The 21952-nt window shown below is 45.3% G+C and overlaps 1 protein-coding gene across 2 annotated transcripts in view; it reads left to right on the forward strand.

Annotated features, from left to right (window-relative positions):
* Positions 1-21952, forward strand: part of LOC147902770 (calcium-dependent lipid-binding family protein) — a 227504-nt gene that overhangs the window by 187906 nt on the left and 17646 nt on the right. For both annotated transcript variants that reach the window (XM_087373773.1, XM_087373775.1), the window contains exons 42-55: positions 10185-10343; positions 10515-10678; positions 10809-10992; positions 11109-11378; positions 11473-11682; positions 12415-12469; positions 12578-12747; positions 12962-13495; positions 13607-14431; positions 14546-14622; positions 20000-20459; positions 20578-20664; positions 21453-21608; positions 21699-21883. In XM_087373773.1, the coding sequence (XP_087229899.1) occupies positions 10185-10343; positions 10515-10678; positions 10809-10992; positions 11109-11378; positions 11473-11682; positions 12415-12469; positions 12578-12747; positions 12962-13495; positions 13607-14431; positions 14546-14622; positions 20000-20459; positions 20578-20664; positions 21453-21608; positions 21699-21883 (3536 nt within the window). The remainder of the gene's footprint in view (positions 1-10184; positions 10344-10514; positions 10679-10808; positions 10993-11108; positions 11379-11472; positions 11683-12414; positions 12470-12577; positions 12748-12961; positions 13496-13606; positions 14432-14545; positions 14623-19999; positions 20460-20577; positions 20665-21452; positions 21609-21698; positions 21884-21952) is intronic.

The raw sequence follows: 21952 nt of genomic DNA on the forward strand, positions 1-21952 counted from the left end.
CGCATTGGGGTAATGATATTGGCTTCACTTGGGTACAAAGGGGCGTCTCCGTTAGATATTTGGGCTGCCAGGTTGGGGTGGGCATCTCTCCTTCACAACAGTTTGCTCCGGTGTTGGAAAGCATCAGAAGAAAGCTCCTTTTCTGGAGCTCAGCCAAGCTTGACTTGGCCTCCAGGGTGGTGGTGGTGGTTAACCAGGTTCTTCTAGCCACAGCATGGTTTGTATGCTCTTGTTGGTGCCACTCTAGGGATTGTATCACTCAGCTTAAGAGGCCTGTACGAAACTTTTTATGGAGTGGTCTAGATGGCACAACTGATGTTACAGCCAGGGTGGCTTGGGAGACCTCGATTCTTCCTACAAGAGAAGGGGGTTTGAATATCATCGACCCAGATCTACAGTGCAGAGCTTTACTCTGCAAGTTCGTTGTGAGAGGGCTTATGCCAGGGCAAGAGCCTTGGAAGGATTTTTTAATCAGATGCATACAGTCTCGCACGCCCACTTTAGGAGAGGATTGGACACACAGTACTAGATGGGTTTTCACCACAGCCCACCTCAGGTCTCCCTCTTCCCCTCTTATGGTTGCTATCCTGAAAGCATGGGCCAGCTTTAGGAGTACTCTTCGCAGGATTTCCCCATCCGCCCGTGAAGAGATTGAAAGGCAGCCTATCATGTGGAATGATAGGATTTTGGATGAGCTTGGCAGACCACTTGGAGCTTCTCCTTACATGCAGTGGCCAAGATGGGAGAGGGGCCCTGCATCTACAGTGGGAGCATGGAAAGCCTTCAGGAAGCTTCCTGCAGACCAACATGCTCAGATGGTTCTTAATCTCAGAGGGAGTGCAGGGAGAGTCCAACAGATTGATGCAGCCTTGCCCTTGGATTGGGTGGACACAGATGACATGCCTATTTCTTGCTCCACCTGGATGGGGGCATTTTCCAGATTGGGAGTTCCTTTACAGGTGATTGCTTTTCTTGACCCACATGAGGATGCCTTAGTATTTGATGTTTCTTCGGGGGGCAGGCTGTCCAGATCCACAGACGATATCTTGTTGGAGGTACCGTTTTGGCCAGTCAGGATAGTGGGCTTCATGGAGCATGGCTCTCTTTCACAGTGGTACTTGGATCCTGACCCGCTTCTCCTCGCCCTTGGCTCATGGAGGTTGTGGCTCTATGGAGGTGTCCCAATTAAGTTTTTACAGTGGGACCCTAGGGAATGGGAATGGATAGATGAAGGGCACCGAGAGAAGGGCATCCCCTTCTTTCATTACACGGTCAGTAATGCCAGGAAATTCCAGCTCAGCTATAGGGGTTGGAGGCCCACCAGAGCTCATCATTGGGGGAACTTTCAGATTCCTACTGACTTGCAGAAATTTTTTTGGCAAAGACTCTGGAAATCCCACCGGAATAGAAAAATCACTCTCTTCTTTTGGCTTTCTATTCATGGTGGGATAGCAGTAAACCATTGGAGGTCCAACTTCGGAGCTGACCCTTCTTGCCCTCGCTGCCTTTCTGCTTTGGAGACAATACAGCACTGCCTATGGGATTGCAAACAAGCGAGAATCATATGGAAGGGGATTGCAAGACTTTTCAGCACTTTTGTTCGCCTACCTTTCTATATGACCTGGGGATCAGTGGCTTGGTTTACTCTTTCAGGGCCCCAAGTATTTTTTGAGAGACTTGATTCCTCTTGGGCTCTTCACATCCGACGACACCTTGTGGAGTCGTGCTCTCTAGAGGATGTTCCGGCCACTCTTTTCAGGGCTGCTCACTCCTCGGTCGACTCTCCATGGGAGATCCTAGCTACCATTGCAGCATGGCACATTTGGAGAGCCAGATGCACCGAGGCTTTGGAGGGTTCTCAGGTTCACCCTTCTCAGATCTTGGCCAGTACCTTGGACAGATACGATACACACTCTGATGGCCATTTGGGCGACCATGCAGGGATCATCTCGAGCTGCCTCCTCCAGGAGAGTTACTTTTCTCAGAGATTGGAGAGACTCTCCCTTCTTTGCTGAGACGTCTACAGGGTTGAGATGGCATTTTCAGCCTCAGCCTTGGTTTCTTTCTACCTCATTCCTCCAAGGTGTTTTTTATTACATGCTTAGCATGGTGTATTCCGCACAGAGCTTGCTCTAGCGGGTTTTTTTCTTACTTAATAGAAGTCTCTTTTTTGAAGAGATGCCTCGCGGCCTTCATTCACGAGGGAATCCGACATAGAGAGTACTTACTCAGGCGACGGGGCTTGGTCACATCATCAGACACCTCTCAGAGCGGGATCACAGAGTTCTTCCCATCGAGTGACATTGATCGTCCAGTCTCTAGCCGCCGACGTGACAGAGACCCCGACCCGACGATCACAGCACGACACACGAGACATTGAGGGGACAGACAGATCACTCTGGGGGACCTCCCGTCATTGTTTAGACCCAGGATACGTCCCACGGGAGTCACGGTGGCTCTGGTCTTGCGTCGAGCCTCGTCTAGGAGACCGAGACGCACGGCACCCCTTGACGGGCACCAACGTCCCATCACCAGCTATGCACCAGCCAGGGGGACATGACATACGGAGGATTCCGCTCCGCTCCACTAGTCCTTTTCTCTTCATTGTTGCATCCGGATGTATTTGATTATGTATGATCAGACTTAGGATTTAGCACGGGTGATGATGCTCGTTTCAGTAGCTCCACCCTTACTGTGATTTGTATCAGGTTTTCTTTCAATCTCATAGACCCATCGGTCTTCTGAAGACTCTAATAAAATTTCTTTCTTTCTTTCTCAGGCCCCCCCCTCCTTTAGTTTCCCTTAGTTTTCTACTTAGCCCCTCCCTCTCCTTATGTTCCTTCCCCTCTTCCCTCTGTTGTTGACGAACGGATTCTTCATCGGTTTGAATCGGCATTCGACCTTTAATTGACGAATGGCAACCCATCCAATCAATCATGTTCCACTTCTACCGGCCACAAGAACATGTATCTTCTCAAAAGACAAGGTGCTGCAATTGCAAAAGGACGTGGAGCTTGAGAGCTCTGCCACACTCTTCGCATGCAACTAGGGGTCCTACCCCTCTATATCACAAGCTAGGATTTGAATGCTTGCGGCCATATATGAGGACCTGGCCTTGCACCTCATCGACATTCGACTTTTGGGATGAGGATTTCGACACGCCTGGAGTTGCAAGCATTGTGCTCAATTCCATCCCCTCACTGCTCAGTTTCTGGAAGATCTTCTTCAAGCCCTTCTCTCTCAGCTTCGACCTTGTAGAGGATGGTAGGCAGACGACGTGTCTCTTCGTCGAATTTCTAGGTCTTTCCCAGGTGTACCATCGGCTCCTTGCCTCAATCGGAGCTACTTTTGGAGTGGTCACTGAGTTTCCCTGCCTTCCTAGTTTGCTCTCTGTAGCAGCCGAGGCGATCAGATTCAATCGAGTACCTAGAGTTAAGGTCATTGTCTGTGACCCTAACATTACTAATGAACACATCATGCTCGAGCGACCGGATGGCTCTCGTTTGCGTTAGAGATTCAAGATTGTGGGTAGGTAGGACCAGTGTCGGATGTGTAGGATCTTTGGGCATTTTGCTAGAGATTGCCCAAAGAAGAAGAAAAGACATAAGAAAGCTTCCGATGCGGCCCCTTCTCGTACTCCACAAAGAGTGGACCTTCTGCACCGCCTCATCACCCAGCACAAGCTACACGTCCTGTCCCTGCTCTTGGCCCACAATGGGTTCCGATTAGAGTTAGAGTGGCTTCTCCACCACTTGCAAATCCGGAGGGATCTCTTCTTCTCTGGGCCTTGCTCCTATTAGACCTTCTAGCACCCCGGATTTTATCCCTCAAGTTGCAGCTAGTATTGCACCAGTTCTAGCCTTAGATACGGCTGTCCCTAATGAGGCTCTAGTTTCTCCTCAGATCGTGGGCACCAGCACTATACCGCATGCCATTTTGGATAGGAGCAGTGATAGTTCCCCTGCAGTTATTCCACCAGATCCTAGCCCCACATCCGAGCAGCCCCTTTCCTCACTCGTTCTTTAGACTCTCTTCAATGCTCATGGAAAGGAGGATGTTGCTACTTGTCTACAATCTTCAAGTGCAGGGATTTTACGCACTCCGGTGACAGGCATGTTTCACACAAACTTCTTTTCTGCCTTGTCGGATTATGGTGATGAGGATTTTGTGCTCTCCATCTCAGGATACAATTATTGGTTTTTCGGTCTATAGGTCATCTCGTGAGGCTCTTTCCCTGAAGAGTACCCTACCCTTGCTCAAGAATATGCCAAGAGGCCTACCCTCCCGGAGGGGTTTGTTTTCACCACTAGGTCAGTTAAGGTGTTTCACCTTACTTCCTCCCATTGATAGCCATTCAGGGCCTCGGTGGTGTGCCTCATCATTGTCGCCCGCAAGCAGTTGATCCGCAATCGGCTTCATCCAGGTGTTATTGGGGATACCATTGATAGAGTTTTTCTTCAAGAATACAAACTGGATGCCAGAGATTGCTCAAAGTCAGGTAAATTGCTTTCAAGTCTACTTTTTGATCTCCTGCTTTGGGCTCTAGGGGGGAACATGCATCTCAGTTTCAGACTGCTTTCTTCCCCTTGTGGTTGGACACAGTATCATGTTTTCCTCTAGAGCACAGTATCATGTTTCCCTCTAGAACATAGTGGATTATTTTGTTGATTGGGGGATGCAAGGTTGGTATTCTCAACCTTTATGTCCCCAACAATAGAGGGGACCGTGTCCTCTTTGTTGGAATTGGTGCATGCATGCAATAATTTAAGATTGACAGAGAAAGAGAACTATAAAAGATGGCATATCTTTATTCCAAGCTTCACAAGACAAAAGCACTTCACACACTTTAACAGATGCTCATCCCTATGAGGCTTGTTGCATGTGTGTACAAAAGATCACCTATCAAGCCTCAAAGGTTGACCACAAGAAGACTACAAGCTCTAGGCACTCAGAGCTCACTCCACACAAAAAGCACTAGGCTATGCTAAAGCCGCTGTAGATATAGAAGTCCTAGAAGATCCGCATATGGTTGTGAAGAGCCAAAAGGTTGTGCCAGGATTTCCATCCAAAGGAGGGCCTCAAAGAGGATGTTCTATAGATTTGGGTATCTCATTTGCAAGGTGGAGTGTCATTCCCTTCACATGTTGCAGCATCCCTTTTTGGTGGTAGTGGAGACATGAGATTTTCTGGCAATTAGCAGCCCTTTAGAGGGAAGAACAGAAAAGGCTTATAGATGCTTGGATTCAAGAGCGCCTTGCTACAGCAAGGGATCATATGCAGGCTTTGCTACATCAGAGAGCAGAGTATGCCTTTCATGCACAGGAATGCTTCTGGATCCATGTCTTTCATGCATGGGAATGCTTCTGGCTCTGGATGGGAGGAAGAGTCAAGAAACACTTTTTCTCTTCTTTCAGCTCGAGACATGGTAGAGAGAGTGTTTCCCATCTTGTTGACCTTGATGGATTTTTGCAAACAGATCATGATGCCGTTATGCCTATTGCTACAGATTTTTATGCCTCCCCAACTCAATCATGCCGAGAAACAAGCAAAACATTGAGTGAGCAGAGAGAGTTGCTAGAAAAGGAGAGTCTTTCTAACTCATTTGCCAAGGACTATGCCAGACATATGGTTGGCAGAGTATTCCAGTATTTGTGAAAGCCCATGTGATAGATGTAATTGATGCCCCTTTCACCAATACAAAATTCAAAACTACACTTGCCCTTCACAAGGGCAGATGCCTGGGCTCAAGTGGCCTGACACCTCCCTTTTTCATTGCTTTTTGGAACATGAATGGGGACCCCATGTTACCTCACCCCTGCATGGCGTTGGGACTTTGGTACTATGCCCGATTCATTACAAAGGGTCTTAGGTGTTATTGCTCACAGAGTTTCAGTCGGTTGCATGGGCATTTATTTTGAAGGACTGACTTCAGGCGGAGGTATCACGGGTGGTGAAAGCAGCAGCACGGGGGAATCCAATGACGACGAAGGTTGGTCAGGTGCTGAATGTCCTCTTGCCCATCACAGGTGACACAAAGGTTCCCCTGCGCATCGGAGCAACGATCTCATCTTTGGTGCCAGACGGTCCTCGGATTGTGCTACTTGCACAACAGAAGAAGCGGAAGAGGAATCAGGAGGGCGAAAGTTCTTCTCAGCCGGGGATGCCTAGTTCGATTGCCCCTCCTTCTACAGCAGCCACGGTGTCCCTAGTGCCCCCTTTGCCACCACCTAGTTCAATGCAGCCAACCTCTCAGGCAGTCATCAGCACTCCACCAGTAAGCATTATAGGAGTCACAACAAGTGTGGCATTGGTGGCCAGTACGTAGGTGCCATAGACAGAAGTGACGACGAGTGCGGTTGCGGTGAGTGCATCTGCTGTTACCTCCAGTAGTGGGTCCATTTTGGGAGGGGCAGCAGGTTTTGGTAAGCGGTTGCAGAAATTTCATCTCGCAATGGAGACCCATCACTTTGCTGGGAACATTTTACAAGATATTGCAGTCTGTGTTTGCAGCTCATTCTTCCTGATCTCATTCATGATACGTAGACTGGTTTCGTGCATGGCAGAAACATATTTGTTAATATCTTCTCATTTTGGGAAGCTTCAAATTGGGCTGTGCAGAATGGCCAACACCTCATCATTCTGCTCTTGGATTTTGAAAAGGCATATGATATAGTAATTGGAGTTTTTTGGAAGGTACCCTTGCATGCTTTGGATTTCTAAGATGCATGCATCAGAGGGGTTTCCTCGTTATACTAAAGACAAGTACTTATTAGAGGAGAGAGGTTAGAGAGGTTTGAAATTTCAGATCATTTCATCCGGGATGCCCTCTTGCTTCTTTTTTGTATTTATTTGTAATGAGCAGATTTTGAGATCCAATGCGGATGTTATTGGGTTGAGACTCCCTCTTAGACAAGATGAGCAGCCCTTGGACAATGAGTTGGCTGATGATACTGCTGTTTTTTTGGATGCCAATACCCATAGCCTCACATCCTTTAGAGAAGCCTTGGATATATTTGCTATTGCAGCAGGTGCTCACATCAATTGTGTGCAATTGGAATAAATCCTATGGATTTTGGATTAGTGATGAGGACACTCTAGCCTAGGGGGCTGATTTTGGTTTTACTTGGATCCAAAGGGGTGTTCCTATCAATTACTTGCACTGCTAGGTTGGTGTGGGCATCTCTCCATTGCAGCAAACTGCTCTTGTGTTGAAGAGTGTGAGAAGGAAACTTCTTTTTTGGAGCTTAGCCAAAACTTGACCTTGCCTCCAGGGCAGTGGTGGTTAACGAAGTATTGCTAGCCACGGCTTGCTTTGTTTGTTGGTGTTGGTGCCACTCTATGAACTGCATCACTCAACTCAAAGACAGATAAGGAATTTTATTTGGAGTGGTCTAAATGGTTCAACAGATACTAGACCGAAGGTGGCTTGGGAGACTCTGTTCCTACCCAAGTGGGAAGGTGGACTCGATATAATAGATCCAGACTTGCAGAGCTGAGTTTTACTATGCAAGGTGGTGGGTAGAGCCTAGAGGACTATTGCGAGGGCAGGAACCTTGGAAGGATTTCTCCCATCCTCGCATTGAAGTGTCCAACTACGAGAACATCTCCGTGGCTCGAGAAATCCATGATATTTTGGTGAATGGGGGTGTACGTGCATCGTAACCCGATCCAGAGGAACCTAGAGTGTGGGTCCCTCCTCTCAACGGATATCGCCCCAATGAGAGATGATCTATATAGAACTGCCACTCCTCATGAACTGCGTACTCCACGTGTCTCCCTCGTCTCCTCCCTATAAGCTGACTCCCAAGTGTATCCGCTGACTGCCAGTAAGGGACACTCTGGGCTCTGATGTGTCTTAGTGTAGAAAACTATCTCGTCCTATGTAGGACTTCGAGAAGCTTCCAGGCTCTTACCATAGGGTACCATTACAGTTCCAAATGGTGCAAGCGAGGGTCTCGGTATCTTGCGTCTCATAGACCCCATCCCCTTGTGTGGGAGGGCGGTCAGATGTCCAATGGGACCCAGTGATGAGACGTCCGTCCCGCACTTGCCCATTTCCCCTTTTTTGCGGGCCGCATCCCGCTACTGCAAGAGAGCACATCTCTCCTCTATCTATAGAGGCATTATTTCCTCATCCATGGATATCGAGGGGCGATCTTGTAAGGACGATCTGCGGCTCAAAGCTACCAAGCGTGCCTGAGTGTCTCTGAAGCGTATAATGAGAGGCTACTCTCGGTTGGGGTCTCTCTCCACTCGCCATGCTCCCACAATAGCATGATCAGGAACCCTTAAAGTGGTTGCAACAAAGGTGGTCACATCGATGTCCATGGGATCCTGCAGACATTGACGTTGAGAGCCTTAGTGGCCCTCTACTGCTGCTCCAAAAGGGTAGCCAAAATGGTTGCTTTCGCAGGTTTCTGCTTCACCACATCTACCCATTTGGATGTCTCTGCAATGGCTGACTGCATGGTGGCTGTTGGGCCTCTACTGCTGCTGCTGGTGTGCCCCTCGAGGCCGTGCTCAAAGAAGAAACGACCTTCTTGAGCTCTACAATGTCCTGGCTGAGCTCTTGAATGAGATTGAGCTCCAGTGGGAAGCCCGGTCCTCTCGGGATCTCGAACTGGAAGGGGGCTGGCACAAAGGTGGAGGGGTGGGGCTGGATGGTAGGTGGCGATGAGTGAGCTGAGCAGAGAGAGGGGATATCTGGGACAGTGATGAAGTGACTCTGGTAGAATATTGGAAGGAGGGCTGGCTAAGAGGGAGGGGTGAGAGGGAAGAGAAAGAGTACTGTGGGCCAGTATGGATCTCTGAAAACTGCGAAGTAGGTGGTGAACCTAGTGTAACTGTTGTCGATGTAGCAATCGATGTGGATGTCGAAGTCAAAGTTGAGGACCCCAAGTTGGATGTTGAACACGCTTTAATTACCATCTCATTTGAACAATTGTTAATTTTAAAAAGTGATCATTTCTAGTATTATAGCTCCTCTCCTTGCCGTTCCATGCCACACCTGAGTTTGTGCTGGGATGGTGCTGAGCTTCCTGTTCAGTAGCACCTGGCCCCCCCGCCCCCCCTTTTCTCCCTATCTCTCTTCTGCCCAGCCTTGCTTGTCTTTGTGAAGCGGACTTCTCTACTTCTTGCCAATCAGCCTCCCTGGGCTGCTGACATTAGAGAACACTGCCACATCCGTAAACTTATTGGTTTGGGGTTTTGGGGAGCGCTTCATCTGCGTTCAGGCAGTCCGATTTTGTAAAGTGAGTTCACCTGCAGCTTTTAGTGTTGTTCCCCCCTTTCTTCCAACTACGGTGCAATTCATTTTCGGCCTTCCTTTTGTTCCTCCAAGTGGTTCGGTGTTTCCAGCATTCTCAATTTGCTCCCTCGAAATCAGTTTCTGGTGCATGTACTTCACTCTGGAGGAAATCTTGGGAAAAATGGCACGTGTCACTGGAAGGCGATGATGCAAGCTTTTTTTTTTGAGCTGTAGTAAGTAATGGGATTGACCTTTGTCTCCCGCCTCATGAGTATTGGTTTTAGGGTTTTTGTGGATATATTGATCTTCCACTTTACTGTAATGGTTGTACTTCGGTACTGATCCAGTGGAATATGTTACTTTTTTGGTTAAGAAAAATTAATGCATCTGCCAAACTACAGTTTTGATACATTGAGTGACTCACTATTTCTCCATCATTCTTCTTTTCCCCTGAATTTGATTCTGTGTTGCATGATATATATGGTGATGTACTTGTCTTATAGCTTATGATGATAGCAATGGGTGTCAGACTTGGTGTATTGCTGCGATGATGTACAGGCCTCATAGCTGATGCTGAAGAGGATGGATGCCAAACTTTATGTGCTGGTTTTATGTTTGGGTTTTATTTGCTCAGGAACTTACTAATTTCATTTGAGAGTTTTGAATCATTCAGAAGAAACGAGTGCACAATCTGCATGTTTTAAGTATATTTTAGAGGTACAAGAATCTATTTCTCATAAGTTAGACTCCCTTAAGCGTGAGTATGCTTGTAGTTCTGGCTCAGCTAATCCAGAGGAACAAGGATTGTTATTTATGATAGCCTAGACAACCTAAAAGCATGAGTAGTTTGTATTTCTGGCTCAGTCTAAGGATGTGTGTATTTCTGCCTCAGTCGATCATGTGCCAAAATGCTAAATTGTTGTAGCATGGATTGCAGGCCAACACTTTCTTGGCACGCCCAGATCTGAAGAGGCCTCCTAGCCGACTAGGTTATGGTCTGGTAGAGACAGCTCAAAGCAGGTTGCATGACAATTTGAGTGCAGAGATGAAGATAGGGAGATTCTCGGTTACTATTTTAGATGATTTGAGGGGTTTGGTGAGTCCTTCGTATTTTGTATTCTTGTTTTTATATGTCTAGAATGCTTTTAAGGAGGTGAAATGCACAGTTGTCAAGATTAATTTTATGATTCTTATATTTTTACATGAATAGAACATTGCAGTTTTTTCTAAATCATTTCTCCGATATTTTATGATATCTATTATTCAGATGACGCCCTTGGTAGATGTCACAATAACAAGTATCAACCTTGCTGCCAATGGCCGGGCAGAAGCTTTGAATGCTGTTTGTGTAGCTTCTATGGCAGCTTCCACATTCAATACCCAGCTGGAAGCTTGGGAGCCTTTAATAGAACCTTTTGAGGGAATTTTCAAGTGAGTAGAACTATTTTTGTTGGCTTTATAATGGCGGTAAAATGTCTTTTTAGAGAACTTCCTTGGCTGATGAATAGATTACTAGATGGTTTGGCATGCAAAGCTTTGACATTTTTAAATTTGGTCATAGGTATGAGTCACATGATATGGATTCTGGTTCCACCTTTAAATTTGGGAAGCGTATTCGTATCACTGCAGCCAATATAGTTAATTTGAATGTCACTTCTGCAAATGTTGATGCCCTTGTTGCTGCCACTTTATCTTGGCGAAAGCAGTCAGAGTTTGAACAGAAGGTTTTCATCGAGACAGAACGGGTATGGTTGTGTTCTTTACTTCACAGTGTTGATGCCACAGTCTCTTTTGTTCTGGTCCGATTTGTTTTCCTCAAATCAGTCTTCAAACTAATATAAACATGGGCTGCTCGACACAGGAAAATGATGGTATCATTGACCCTTGTGCTTCAAATATCAGCTCAGCATTGGAAGAAGATGATTCAGAAAAGCTTTTAATAGAAAATAAACTTGGCCGTGACTTGTTTTTATGCACCTTTGACCATGGATTTAAGGGCTCTAAACTCCTGGAATCTGATAAAAGCATGCTCGTACATATGCCTCCCCAAAGCTTTCCAGACAAGATGATGGCTCCGACAGTATTGAAGATGCCTTGCCAGCATGTTGCCATTTGCATTTCAGAGGCCAGGGTATGCATTGTTTCAACAGATATCCATCTGCTGCTGGTTTGTTCAATTTTCCCTTGCAGATAGCAAGCTTTGTCATGTGTTTCCTTGTTTGCAGGAGTTGCCAATGAATGATGATGGAAATGGGCAGGAGTATTCCTATCTTCTACGTGTCACTACTGCCAAACAACCTGCTGAAGCGCAAAAAATCCCTATTCAGAGTGCAAGATCTCGCTCTGTGAGACCTTCAGCTCTCACTCAAGGAAAGAACACAGTGGTTGCAACAGCAACATGGAATGAAATGTTTATCTTTGATTTGCCAGAACAGGTAATTCCAGGAACTGTGAGATTGCAGATCATTCATGATTAGCACTGTGAAACTTGAAAGTATGAAAATGGCAGTCCTTATTCGAATCTTGACGGATCAGTCATTCTAGCATGATATCAATGTTGAAACCAAAAACTTTTGGTCCCACGATACATAAGATAAAAATGAATCCACGGTGCTTACCTGTAGTTATTCAAGCTATTATGAAGGGTAGGCCATGGTCAGTCGAATGCTATACTTATATTGTTTGGAAGCCCAATGGCTCACATTTAGTAAGATATATAATTGAATGAATGCAAAATTGGCTAGGTGAAAGGGGAATTTGTAGAAGCAGAGGTTTTCTGGCTTACATGGGCACAGTATATGTATAAAAAAACAATGTTTTAATGGAAGATCTGGGATTTTTTTTTCTTTCCCAAAAAATCGTTTCCTGCTGAATACTAGTGTATGCCATGCCATGGTCAATCTTAAAGTAAATGTTAAAGCATAGCAAATAGGTTGCACGCATAAGCTTTTCTGTACTAACTCAAGTATATTACATGTGTAGCTCACTGCTAAGTACTTGGGAATACTATTATTTTTAAGTTTCTGACAAGCTACTTTTCTTGTTATTTTCAACATTGTGTTTGCTATTTCCACCCATGTATCAGTACTTGCATTCTTCATCCTCAGTTGTGCCATTTGTCTTGCATTTATATGGTTTTCAATGTGCTATTCTTGCATTTGACACAGGGCTCTGCATACGTGGACATTAGAGTAAACAATCAGGCAGCAAAAGCTGGAAGAGGTAACATGAAGTCTTGTTTATTCCTGTCAAACTGAAATTCTCTAGCAATCTGTAATTTCAACTAACCATAAATTATCCTCTCTCCCTTCATTTGCTACTGCAATGTAGGGGAACTGATTGGGATGCTCTCACTTCCTCTAAAGGAAGAGAAAACTGAAGGGTTCACACCTCCATCTTCACATTGGAACCTTATCCAGCAGTCTGTTGGTCAAGCATATCAAAGTAGTTGGCCACTAGTACAAGGGAAAACATATTCTTTAGAGTCTCCAAAGAAACAGGTTTGCTTTTCAAATAATAATAAGAATAATAATAATCCTGTTCTGGCATCAAAACAATCTGTTTACTTTAAAACGAAGTGACAAGTTTACTTAATCCTGTTCCAGCATCAAAAGAATCTGCTATGAGAGCTTCAAACAATCTGTTGTGAGAGCTGAATATGAGCTTATGTAAACTGACTAATGAACTCCTCTGCCTCGTATTGCTGATTATTAGGCACAAAGTGATCCAGTTGAAGACAAATATAATGAGCCAGGATCATTGGTTGTCAGCATGTTTTTTTTCACAGAAAGAATCAACCGGCATGCAGAAGGAGAGACGAGCAGAAACGATCATGATCTAAGTGACACTGGACTTTTGATAGGGTTTAGCACCAGTGGACCCTGGTCCAGTATTCGTTCTATTTTACCTTTGGGAACCATTCCAATCCAAATCAATAATGACTACATTGCGCTTGAAGTGGCAATGAATCAAGGACATAAGCATGCCATTCTTCGTAGCCTTGTCATTGTTTCTAATGAAACAGATGTCGTCCTTGAAGTATGTGTTTGCCCAATGTCCCTTTTGAGTAGCCCTGATGAATCTCGTCTGCTTGCAACAAGTGAACCTGTAGCTGAGTCGGAAGAAGTTTTTGAGAATCAAAGGTATCAACCCTTGGCGGGTTGGGGAAGCAAATGGCCTGGACATTTTCTTCCCACAGATCCTGGACGATGGAGCTCTCGTGACTATCAAAAATCTTCTCAGTCTCAGGTGAGAACCTTGCATCTTTTTGCAATTTGAAATGGAATTCTCATGATTCACGTAGGACAAGCCTTATTTGCTGTTACAGTCTTTCAATCCCATGGCTATGCTATATTACAGGGGGAGCTGGAAGCTGCTTTACCACCTGGATGGATTTGGAATACGGATTGGGTCATTGACAAGGCTGGCTATGTCGATGATGATGGTTGGGCTTATGGTCCTGATTTCCAGAATTTGAAGTGGCCGCCCAATTCATTGAAGTCATGCAAGAAGTCACCGTTTGACTTTGTAAGACGACGACGTTGGATTCGAACTCGCCAACGCATTCCAGAGAGTAGGCAGGGCCATCACAGACAAGCTATCTCCATTGTACAACCTGGATGTTACATTCCTGTTCCTTCAGAATACACATTACCCCATACTGATTACTGCCTTCAAGTACGCCCTTACTCAGATTCCACAACTGCAAGACATTTATGGGGTCGATCAATCAGTGCTGTGAATCAGCTTAACAGCAGAAACAGTGATGGCCAATCTTCAAATACAAGTCTTGCACGGCTGAACTCGAATCGGATTCCTGTTTCTTTGTTTATGTTAAATCAGCTAGAGAAAACAGAAGAGTTGCTGGTATGCCCTGTGGCACATTCTTCCGGTTCAAAAACTCATTGGTGGCTTAGCATGGAGGCTGATGCCAATATTCTTTATACTGAGATAAACTCTCCTATATATGATTGGAGAATTTCAGTTCGTCCACCTTTGAAGCTGGAAAACCTTCTCCCTTGTGCTGCTGAGTATACCATTTGGGAAAAACAGAGAGACTCTAACCTGGTTCAAAGAGAGAGAGGTGTAGTTCCTGCCGGGGGGAGTGTGCACATCTTTGCTGTAGATATACGAAGACAAGTTTACCTAACATGGCTTGTGCAAGGTGGATGGAAATTAGAGAAGGTACCAGTCCATATCTCAGTTTCTGAAAGCTCATCAGCTCTAACTTATTTTTGTCCCCATTGTCACAATTCGTTCCTAATGCATGTTGTGGCTTTTTGATTCCAAATACAAAAGGAGGTAGTACTCATCTCTGATCAGATGAGAGAGGAGCTTCCTGCTGCGTTTTCACTCATAAATCAGCAGAGTGGAAGGTAAGCTCTGCAATCCCAGGTGCTGTATATAATTTCCAGGCAATTTATACAACCTATGTGTCTCCTAATTCCAATATTTTAATTGGTCGAAAAGCTCCTAAAGGTTGAATTTAGGCTCTACTGTGTAGTTGGTCTTGAACTGTGGACACAACTGACTTCCTAGAGTCTTCTCTCTTCTGAAGACGGGGATGCTTCATGTCAACTGTAGGGTATGGGTCTTTCGTGTTTGAATCTGCATTGAACCCTTGGCTGAAAGGAATATTTTCTTCCCCAATCTTTAGCATGGTGCCAACCATTAGCCAGAGCATATAGAATACAAATTCGGGAAGGACTTTCTGGTTTCGATGTGTCAAAAACAGCTAGAAGCTTTTAAGGATATGAAGGGTTCTAGAGGCCTCTCACCTCCATTCACATTCTCAAAGCACATGTATCATCTCTTGAGCAGTCTTATCAATCCTTCTGCTGTATGTCATCTGTTCTTCACAGTTTTTTCTACTCAGTTTTACCTCCTTTGCTGTTAGTTAAGCATTGCTCTTGTTCTACTCATTTGTGTCTCTCTCTCTCACTGACTCTCTTTGGGCTCTATATCGATGAGATTACATCATTTGTAGATCGCCTAGGTGGAGAGGGTTCACTTCTGGCTGACCTGATGGTGCAAATACTGCTGTACGCAGATGACATAGTCTTCATGTAATCCTCAGCAGAGGGATTGCAGGAGATACTAGGGGCGGGCGTAAACAGCCCCAAAACCCCTTGACAACAGCCCGCAACAGCCCCGAATAGACATGCCCTCCTGCAAAATACACGGGCAGGGTGCAATGGTCGAAATTATCCCTCCCATCTGTACAATCCTCAAGGGGCGGGCACACCCACAATGAAGTCCTCACTCACATGGTACATATGATACATCAGGAGATGCCAACTCACACCCCCTTTCAGCTCCTGGATGTTGAATCAGCCCCAGGAAGTAGGAATGAGCACCAAGTAGCTGCTGTGGAAGTGGCTTGGTAAATAGGTCTGCCCTGTTGTCCTCCGTCTTATAGAAGATGAGCAAGATCACTTCATCTAGCATCTTCTCCTGAATATAATGATATTGTATCTCAATATGCTTGGTCCGAGCTTGAAACACCGTATCGCAGGCAATTGGTATACAGCTTTGATTATCACATTTGATGATGGTCTAGGACTTCTGCAGGAACCCTGTCTTGCCAAGCATTCTGTGAAGTCACACTGCCTCACATGTGGCAGCCTGATACTCAGCCTCTGTAGAAGATAAGGTCACAGTGGGTTGCCGTTTACTGCTCCATGTAATTGCTGCTGACCTGAGGGTGAAACAATATCCTGTGGTGGATCTCCTAGTGATTGGATCACCTCCCCGATCAGAATCTTTCCACCCTTGTAACTGGATCCTCGATTTGTTCCCTCCACCTTGCATAAAGGAACTCAACAGCCCCACGGAGAAGCTGAGATCCAATAAGCCAGATCAAGGATCCAATTAGCTACAACTGGTGTCCAGCTTGTCACTAGAATCATATTTGGACGGTATTGTGCTAGGATCCATAGAGGAAGAAATAGGCTTACACTCCTCCATCTTGAAGGCTGCCAGCAGCTCCTGCACATATGCTGCTGAGAAACAAAGAAGCCTTCCTTACCGTGCCAAATCTTCAAGCCTAGGAAGAAATGAAGTAGCCCCAAATCCATCATCTCGAATGCATGTGACAAAGCAGCCTTGGTCTTGGCAATATGTGCCACATGACTGCCTGTAATAAAGAGGCCATCGACGTACAGGATGATCAAGGTAACCAAGCCGTCCTCCCGGAAGACATACAAGTTCGGATTAGCCCCCGAGACCTAAAAACCCTTCTGAAAAAAAACCATGTCAATTCTTGGTTCCATATACACAGGGCCTGCTTGAGACCATACAAGGACTTCTTCAACTTGTAGACCATACCCACTGATTTAGCAAATCCTGGGGGCTGTTCCACATAGATCTCCTCGTGCAAGTTGCCATTAAGGAAAGCTGGTTTCACATGCATCTAATAGGTCGGCCATTGTTGATGAGCAGCAATTGCCAAAATTGTCCTGAGAGTAGACATCCAGGCAGTGGTGTCTTCATAGTCAAGCCCTGGTTTCTGTGCATACCCTTTGTGGCCACAAGTCTAGCCTTGTGCTTGTCCACAGCTCCATCTGAAGTATACTTGGTCTTATAGACACGCTTGACACCAATGATTGACCACCGCGAAGGTCTTGAAACCAGCTCCTAGATCCCATTCTTCTCAATGGCTTCGATCTCCAGCTCCATAGCTCTCGTCCATTTCTCCTCAGAGAGTGCTTCCTGTAGATGGTTCTTTGTCTTGAATGATCCGAGACATCAAAGAATAGTTCACTTGTAGAGGTGTGTCCTCCAAAACTTTCTCCTTGCCACGCTGTGACCTGTATGGACGTTCCTCTTTCTTGAGCCGGATGCCTGTCTCTGTACGAAACCTGTCAAATGCTTGTGAGCAAAGCTCACCACCCTTATCATTCCTAAGGGCTATCATGGTCATTCCCAACGAGAGTGCACCACTCTCTGAACTGGGAATACGCCATGCCCTTGAGAGCCAGGAAGTATGCCCTCGTGAATCTGCTAAAATCATCGACCAATACTTCACAAAGCACCCCCAAGGCTTGACCGCCACATACCCGACATCGAACAAGACAGTTGTGCCAAGTTTGGATGAACTGACAGCAAATTAAACCCGAGAGACAGAACAAACAATATCTGAGAGGAATGCTCCTCCCCTTTGCCATCTGGAGTAATCTCGAGGCTACCTTCACCACGAACCTTGATGTCGAACTGTCACCTATGCAAATGTCACCCCCAATAACATGAAGTTTCTGAATCCTGCTGAGGATGGCCACATGTTTCAAGTGGCTCCACTATCCAGAATCTTGGAATCTTCTGCCTAAAGGGCAAACACTCTCCAACGGGAGATGTCAAAGAGTCTAGGATCTCAAGGTGAACAAAAGGCGGAGTAATTGCTGCAGATGAGGAACTAGGGCCCTTGTTGGTTGTCCTTTGAGGGCACTTCTTCTAGTAGTGAACTTTCTGGCAACAGTGATTGCAGGTATGCGCTTTGAGAACTTCCTTCTCTGCATCAATCTTCTTGTCAGAAGGGGTCCTTTGGCCTGGGTTTCATCTTTTGTTGTGCGGGGCTGCCAGGTGATAGTGTTCATCCTCTTGTTGGTGATCAAAAAAGAATAGAACGCTGAATACTGGGAAGGGAGATGGGACAGCAAAGTAATGGCCATGTCCTCCGATGAAATCTCCTTGCTTGCCTGAAGGATCTCCTGTTGAAGCTCCTGGAGGTTGTTGATATGTTCCGGCATGGTGGATGACTTTGCAGAATATAACTCTCTCATTTGTTCCTCAAGAGCAATTCTCTTCATTGGGGAGGTTCTGTTATAGAGTGATGCCAAATGCTCCTAAATCCCTTTTCCCAGCGTCATGTGTCTACGTGTATTTAGAAAATAAAGGAACGTGCCTGTACATTAACGCGGTCCTAAAGCTGAGCCAAAGTCTCACCGTCCTGCTCCAAGATCCCAAGGCTTGCATCAAGTGGATCTGGCTTTGGAACCCCCCCAATGATGAATTCTGCAAGATCATAGGACTGTAGAACTGACTCCATCATTATTCTGCACATGCTGTAATTGTTGCCATCTAATTGCCAGTCCATTAGAAAGGTGGGTAAGACTGGGATCTTGACCTTGTTCTCAAACCATCTCAGTCAAGGTTGCCATTTCGGAAAGAAGTTGATCTTAAAAGGGAGGGTGGGTGGGAAAAAAAGAAGAGCAGGGGACTAAGGTAAGAGGAGAGAAGGGGGCTGGAAAAAGGCTAATGAAGAGCCTGGTCTGCTTTGCTGCCCACAGCACCTTCAGTTCCTTGCTGTCTAGGCCCTGAAACACCACCTCCACATACTGAAATCTCCGTCAAACTGGTCGCACCTTGCTCTTGCACAGCCTAACATCCACGCCTCCGAACAGCAGCAAATCACTTCGCAAGTCTGCTGGCTCCAATCGCCCTCCAGGTCTCAGAACTTCGAGCCTTGCAGCTCACGAGAGTACAGCGGAATCCGAACAGCAAAGCAGAGTGGACACACAGCAAACTGAAAATGTGAACAGGGAAAGAGAGAATCGACTCAGAAGGTAAGAGAAAAGTCTTTGTTAACTGAGAGAAAACCTGAGCACAAGACAAGAAACGATGCGAGAGAGGAGCCCTATGCCCCCCCCCCCAAAAGCCAATCTGGCTGACTTGGCCAACCACATGGTCGTGGGAACCCAACCAGCAAGTTGGGTCACCCGACCTGGTTGGAGGCCTGGTTGCCCCCCCAACCCAGGCGGGCATAGGCACCTACATGGCGATACCAGAGGCGGGTGTAGCCTTGAAACCCCTTGACAAGAGCCCGCAGCAGTCCCAAACAAACTTGCACTCTGCGAAATACACGGTCAGGGTGCACAGGTCAAAATCATCCCCCCCATCTGTACAATGCTCACAACGGGCGGAACACCCACAATGAAGCCCTCACTCACATGATACATATGATACATCAAGAGATCCCACTCTAACATAAGCTTGGTAGAGGGTGAAGAAACAAGGCTGGCGCAGTAGGTAGCAAAGTAAGGTGAAGGGATAGTATTGGAGCAGTCGGTGCAGGCGGAGACTGCTGGGCAGAACTCGAGGAAAGAGAGCTGTGAGCTTGGTAGAGAAGAGACAGGAGGAGGAGAGGGCTGAGGATGGTGTTCTCTGAAATATTTCTCTATCATGTGGTTCATAATTTTAAAACATTTCAAGGTTGTAATTGAAGTCTCATTTATAGTCCTGGTGCATGGCAATCGATGTGGGCCTCCACGGGCACACCATACCTTAGATCTCAACATTAGATTTTAACGTCCATCTTATGAGTGTTTCAGAATTTTAAACCTGAGTGGCCTTCAAACACCCTGGGCTCACTAGATCTCAACGTTAGATTTTAACGTCCATCTTATCTGTGTTTCAGAATTTTAAACCAGAGTGGCCTTCAGACACCCTAGTAAGCCTTCATAGGCACTTAGATGTCTCCATAGGTTTTAAACACACATACACACACGTATAGACATTTGTATGCATATATAGAATCCTATGGGAAAACTATAGAGGACATGTTTGAACTTTTATCATCACAGTGTTATCAGTTGTTTTGGTATGGAAAGCAACAAATTGTTAATCTATCTCATGTACAATGAGTTTCGCATTAGCAGAGTGCTTACTAAAGGTAGTTCTATACTGCTTCCACTAATCCTAATTGTTAACAAGCGGCTGATGGGAGCTTCAAATTCTGAAGTAGCGTGTTGAATGCAGGAGGCTCCAGATTAGCTTGGAACATGATTTTGGTGGTACAAATACTGCTGCAAGAGTGGTGCGAGTTTTTGTCCCCTATTGGCTGTGCAATAATGCTGCTCTCCCATTATCCTACTGCCTTGTTGAAGTTGAACCCAGTAAAGGAACAGATGCAGACACACCATGGCTCATGAGAGCAGTAAAAGCTGCAAAACAAGCTTCATCTCGCCCCTCGCACATGCCACAGAGCAAAACATCACGATTACAGAGAGTGGTTCAGTGCCTTGCGGCCATTGAAAGAACGGGTGTCACTCCAACCATGCTGTCACCCCAAGCTCAGTACAACCGAACGGCTGGGTTTATGCCATTTTCTCCTCGTGGAGATGATGGTCTTCTCTCTCTTCGACTGGGGATCTCAGTTGCTGCATTACAATGCAATTATTTTCAGTACGGCATTTCTTTCAGAGATCTGGAAGATAACGTGAGTACAATATTGGCATTTACTTTTCAATAAATGTCTAAAAACTATTTCTCCAGGAATCTTTTTGAACAAGTAGAAACTGACTGAATTGTAATTTTCTGTATTTTGGCAATGTCAGGAACGTGTAAATGTGAAAGCCATGGATGCAAATGGAGCTTATTACAAGCTTTCTGTTTTTCTGAGCATGTCTTCAGAGAGGACCAAGGTGAGAATTGTCTTTTTTCGGTAAAGGATTGGACCTTTTGATTGTGATATAAAATCCTATGAGTGCACAGGTGAGTTGTAATTCCAATCTCGTCTTTGTACACGTCTTTATGATTACACCATGTTAGGATACCTGGTGTATGGTCTTATTATTTCCTTTGTATCCTATTTGGTTCTATCATTTTGATATTGGGTGTTTATTCTGAACCTCATAGCCTACTCAGAGACTATATCATATTACTTTTAGAATATATGTATCAACCTCAATATATCTGACTGGCATTGTCTTATCTTACGCAATAACTTATTCCTTTGTCAACCTGGTCAGGGCTTTGAGAAATGCTGAATTTATTTTCTTCAATAACTTATTCTTCTATCCAGCTGATTTATTGACCAGTCTTTGAAATGCTGAATTTGTTTTCTTTAATCAATCATTGTTCTATCGAAGGTGTGGCCTGATTTATATTTTTATGTTTGAAGGTACAGCCTATCCTGTCTTCTGCATTGGTTATTCCGTTCACTATCAATTTTTCTGCATATTGTAGTGTACATTAAATGAGAAAATCGACTATCTTCTACAACTTGTTGGTCCAATCTAACTTTATTGGGCAATTCTGACTCTTGTGAAGGCCTCAAATTGTTGCGCACTGTATTTAGTGCTCAAATTGTCCATAGTGCATTAGTCACAGAGCTTGATCAGTCGGTTTAACGAGATTTAGCTTGCTTAAAAATTTGTTTGGTGGCTTTCTGACTTTTGGACATGATCTGAAGCTTTGTTATTTATGGTAGGTGGTAAACTTTCAACCGCACACTTTGTTTGTGAACCGGCTTGGTCAGCAGCTTTATTTGCGGCAGTGTGATCTTGATTGTGCTGAGCTGCTCTATCCAAATGATCCACCTAAAGTTTTCCTTTGGCAATCCGCAATCGAACCTGAATTGCTGAAGGTACATGTTCTGATACCTTTCTTTTTGGACACAAACAACTTAACTATTTCAGTCAATCCATGTTTTATTGGTTGTCTTGCTTTTCTGTAGGTTTGTGTGGATGGATACAAATGGAGCACCCCATTTAGCACAGATAGCGAGGGAATGACACATATTCTAATGAGAAGTGAACTTGATAGTAAGCAGTTGATTATCCGAGCTGAGATCCGTAATGGAACCACAGATTCACGTTTTTTGGTGATCTTCCGTCATGTGTCCTATTCTAGTCCTTATCGGTGAGAGGCTAGACATGCACCTTTTTTTAGTTAGTCTATCATCTTTTTGGTGGATTCTCCTGTATTGAA

This window comes from Dipteris shenzhenensis, chromosome 4 (genome assembly GCF_047967505.1).
Source record: "Dipteris shenzhenensis isolate YYH24624 ecotype China chromosome 4, Dip_SZ_1.0, whole genome shotgun sequence".
Classification (NCBI taxonomy): domain Eukaryota; kingdom Viridiplantae; phylum Streptophyta; class Polypodiopsida; order Gleicheniales; family Dipteridaceae; genus Dipteris; species Dipteris shenzhenensis.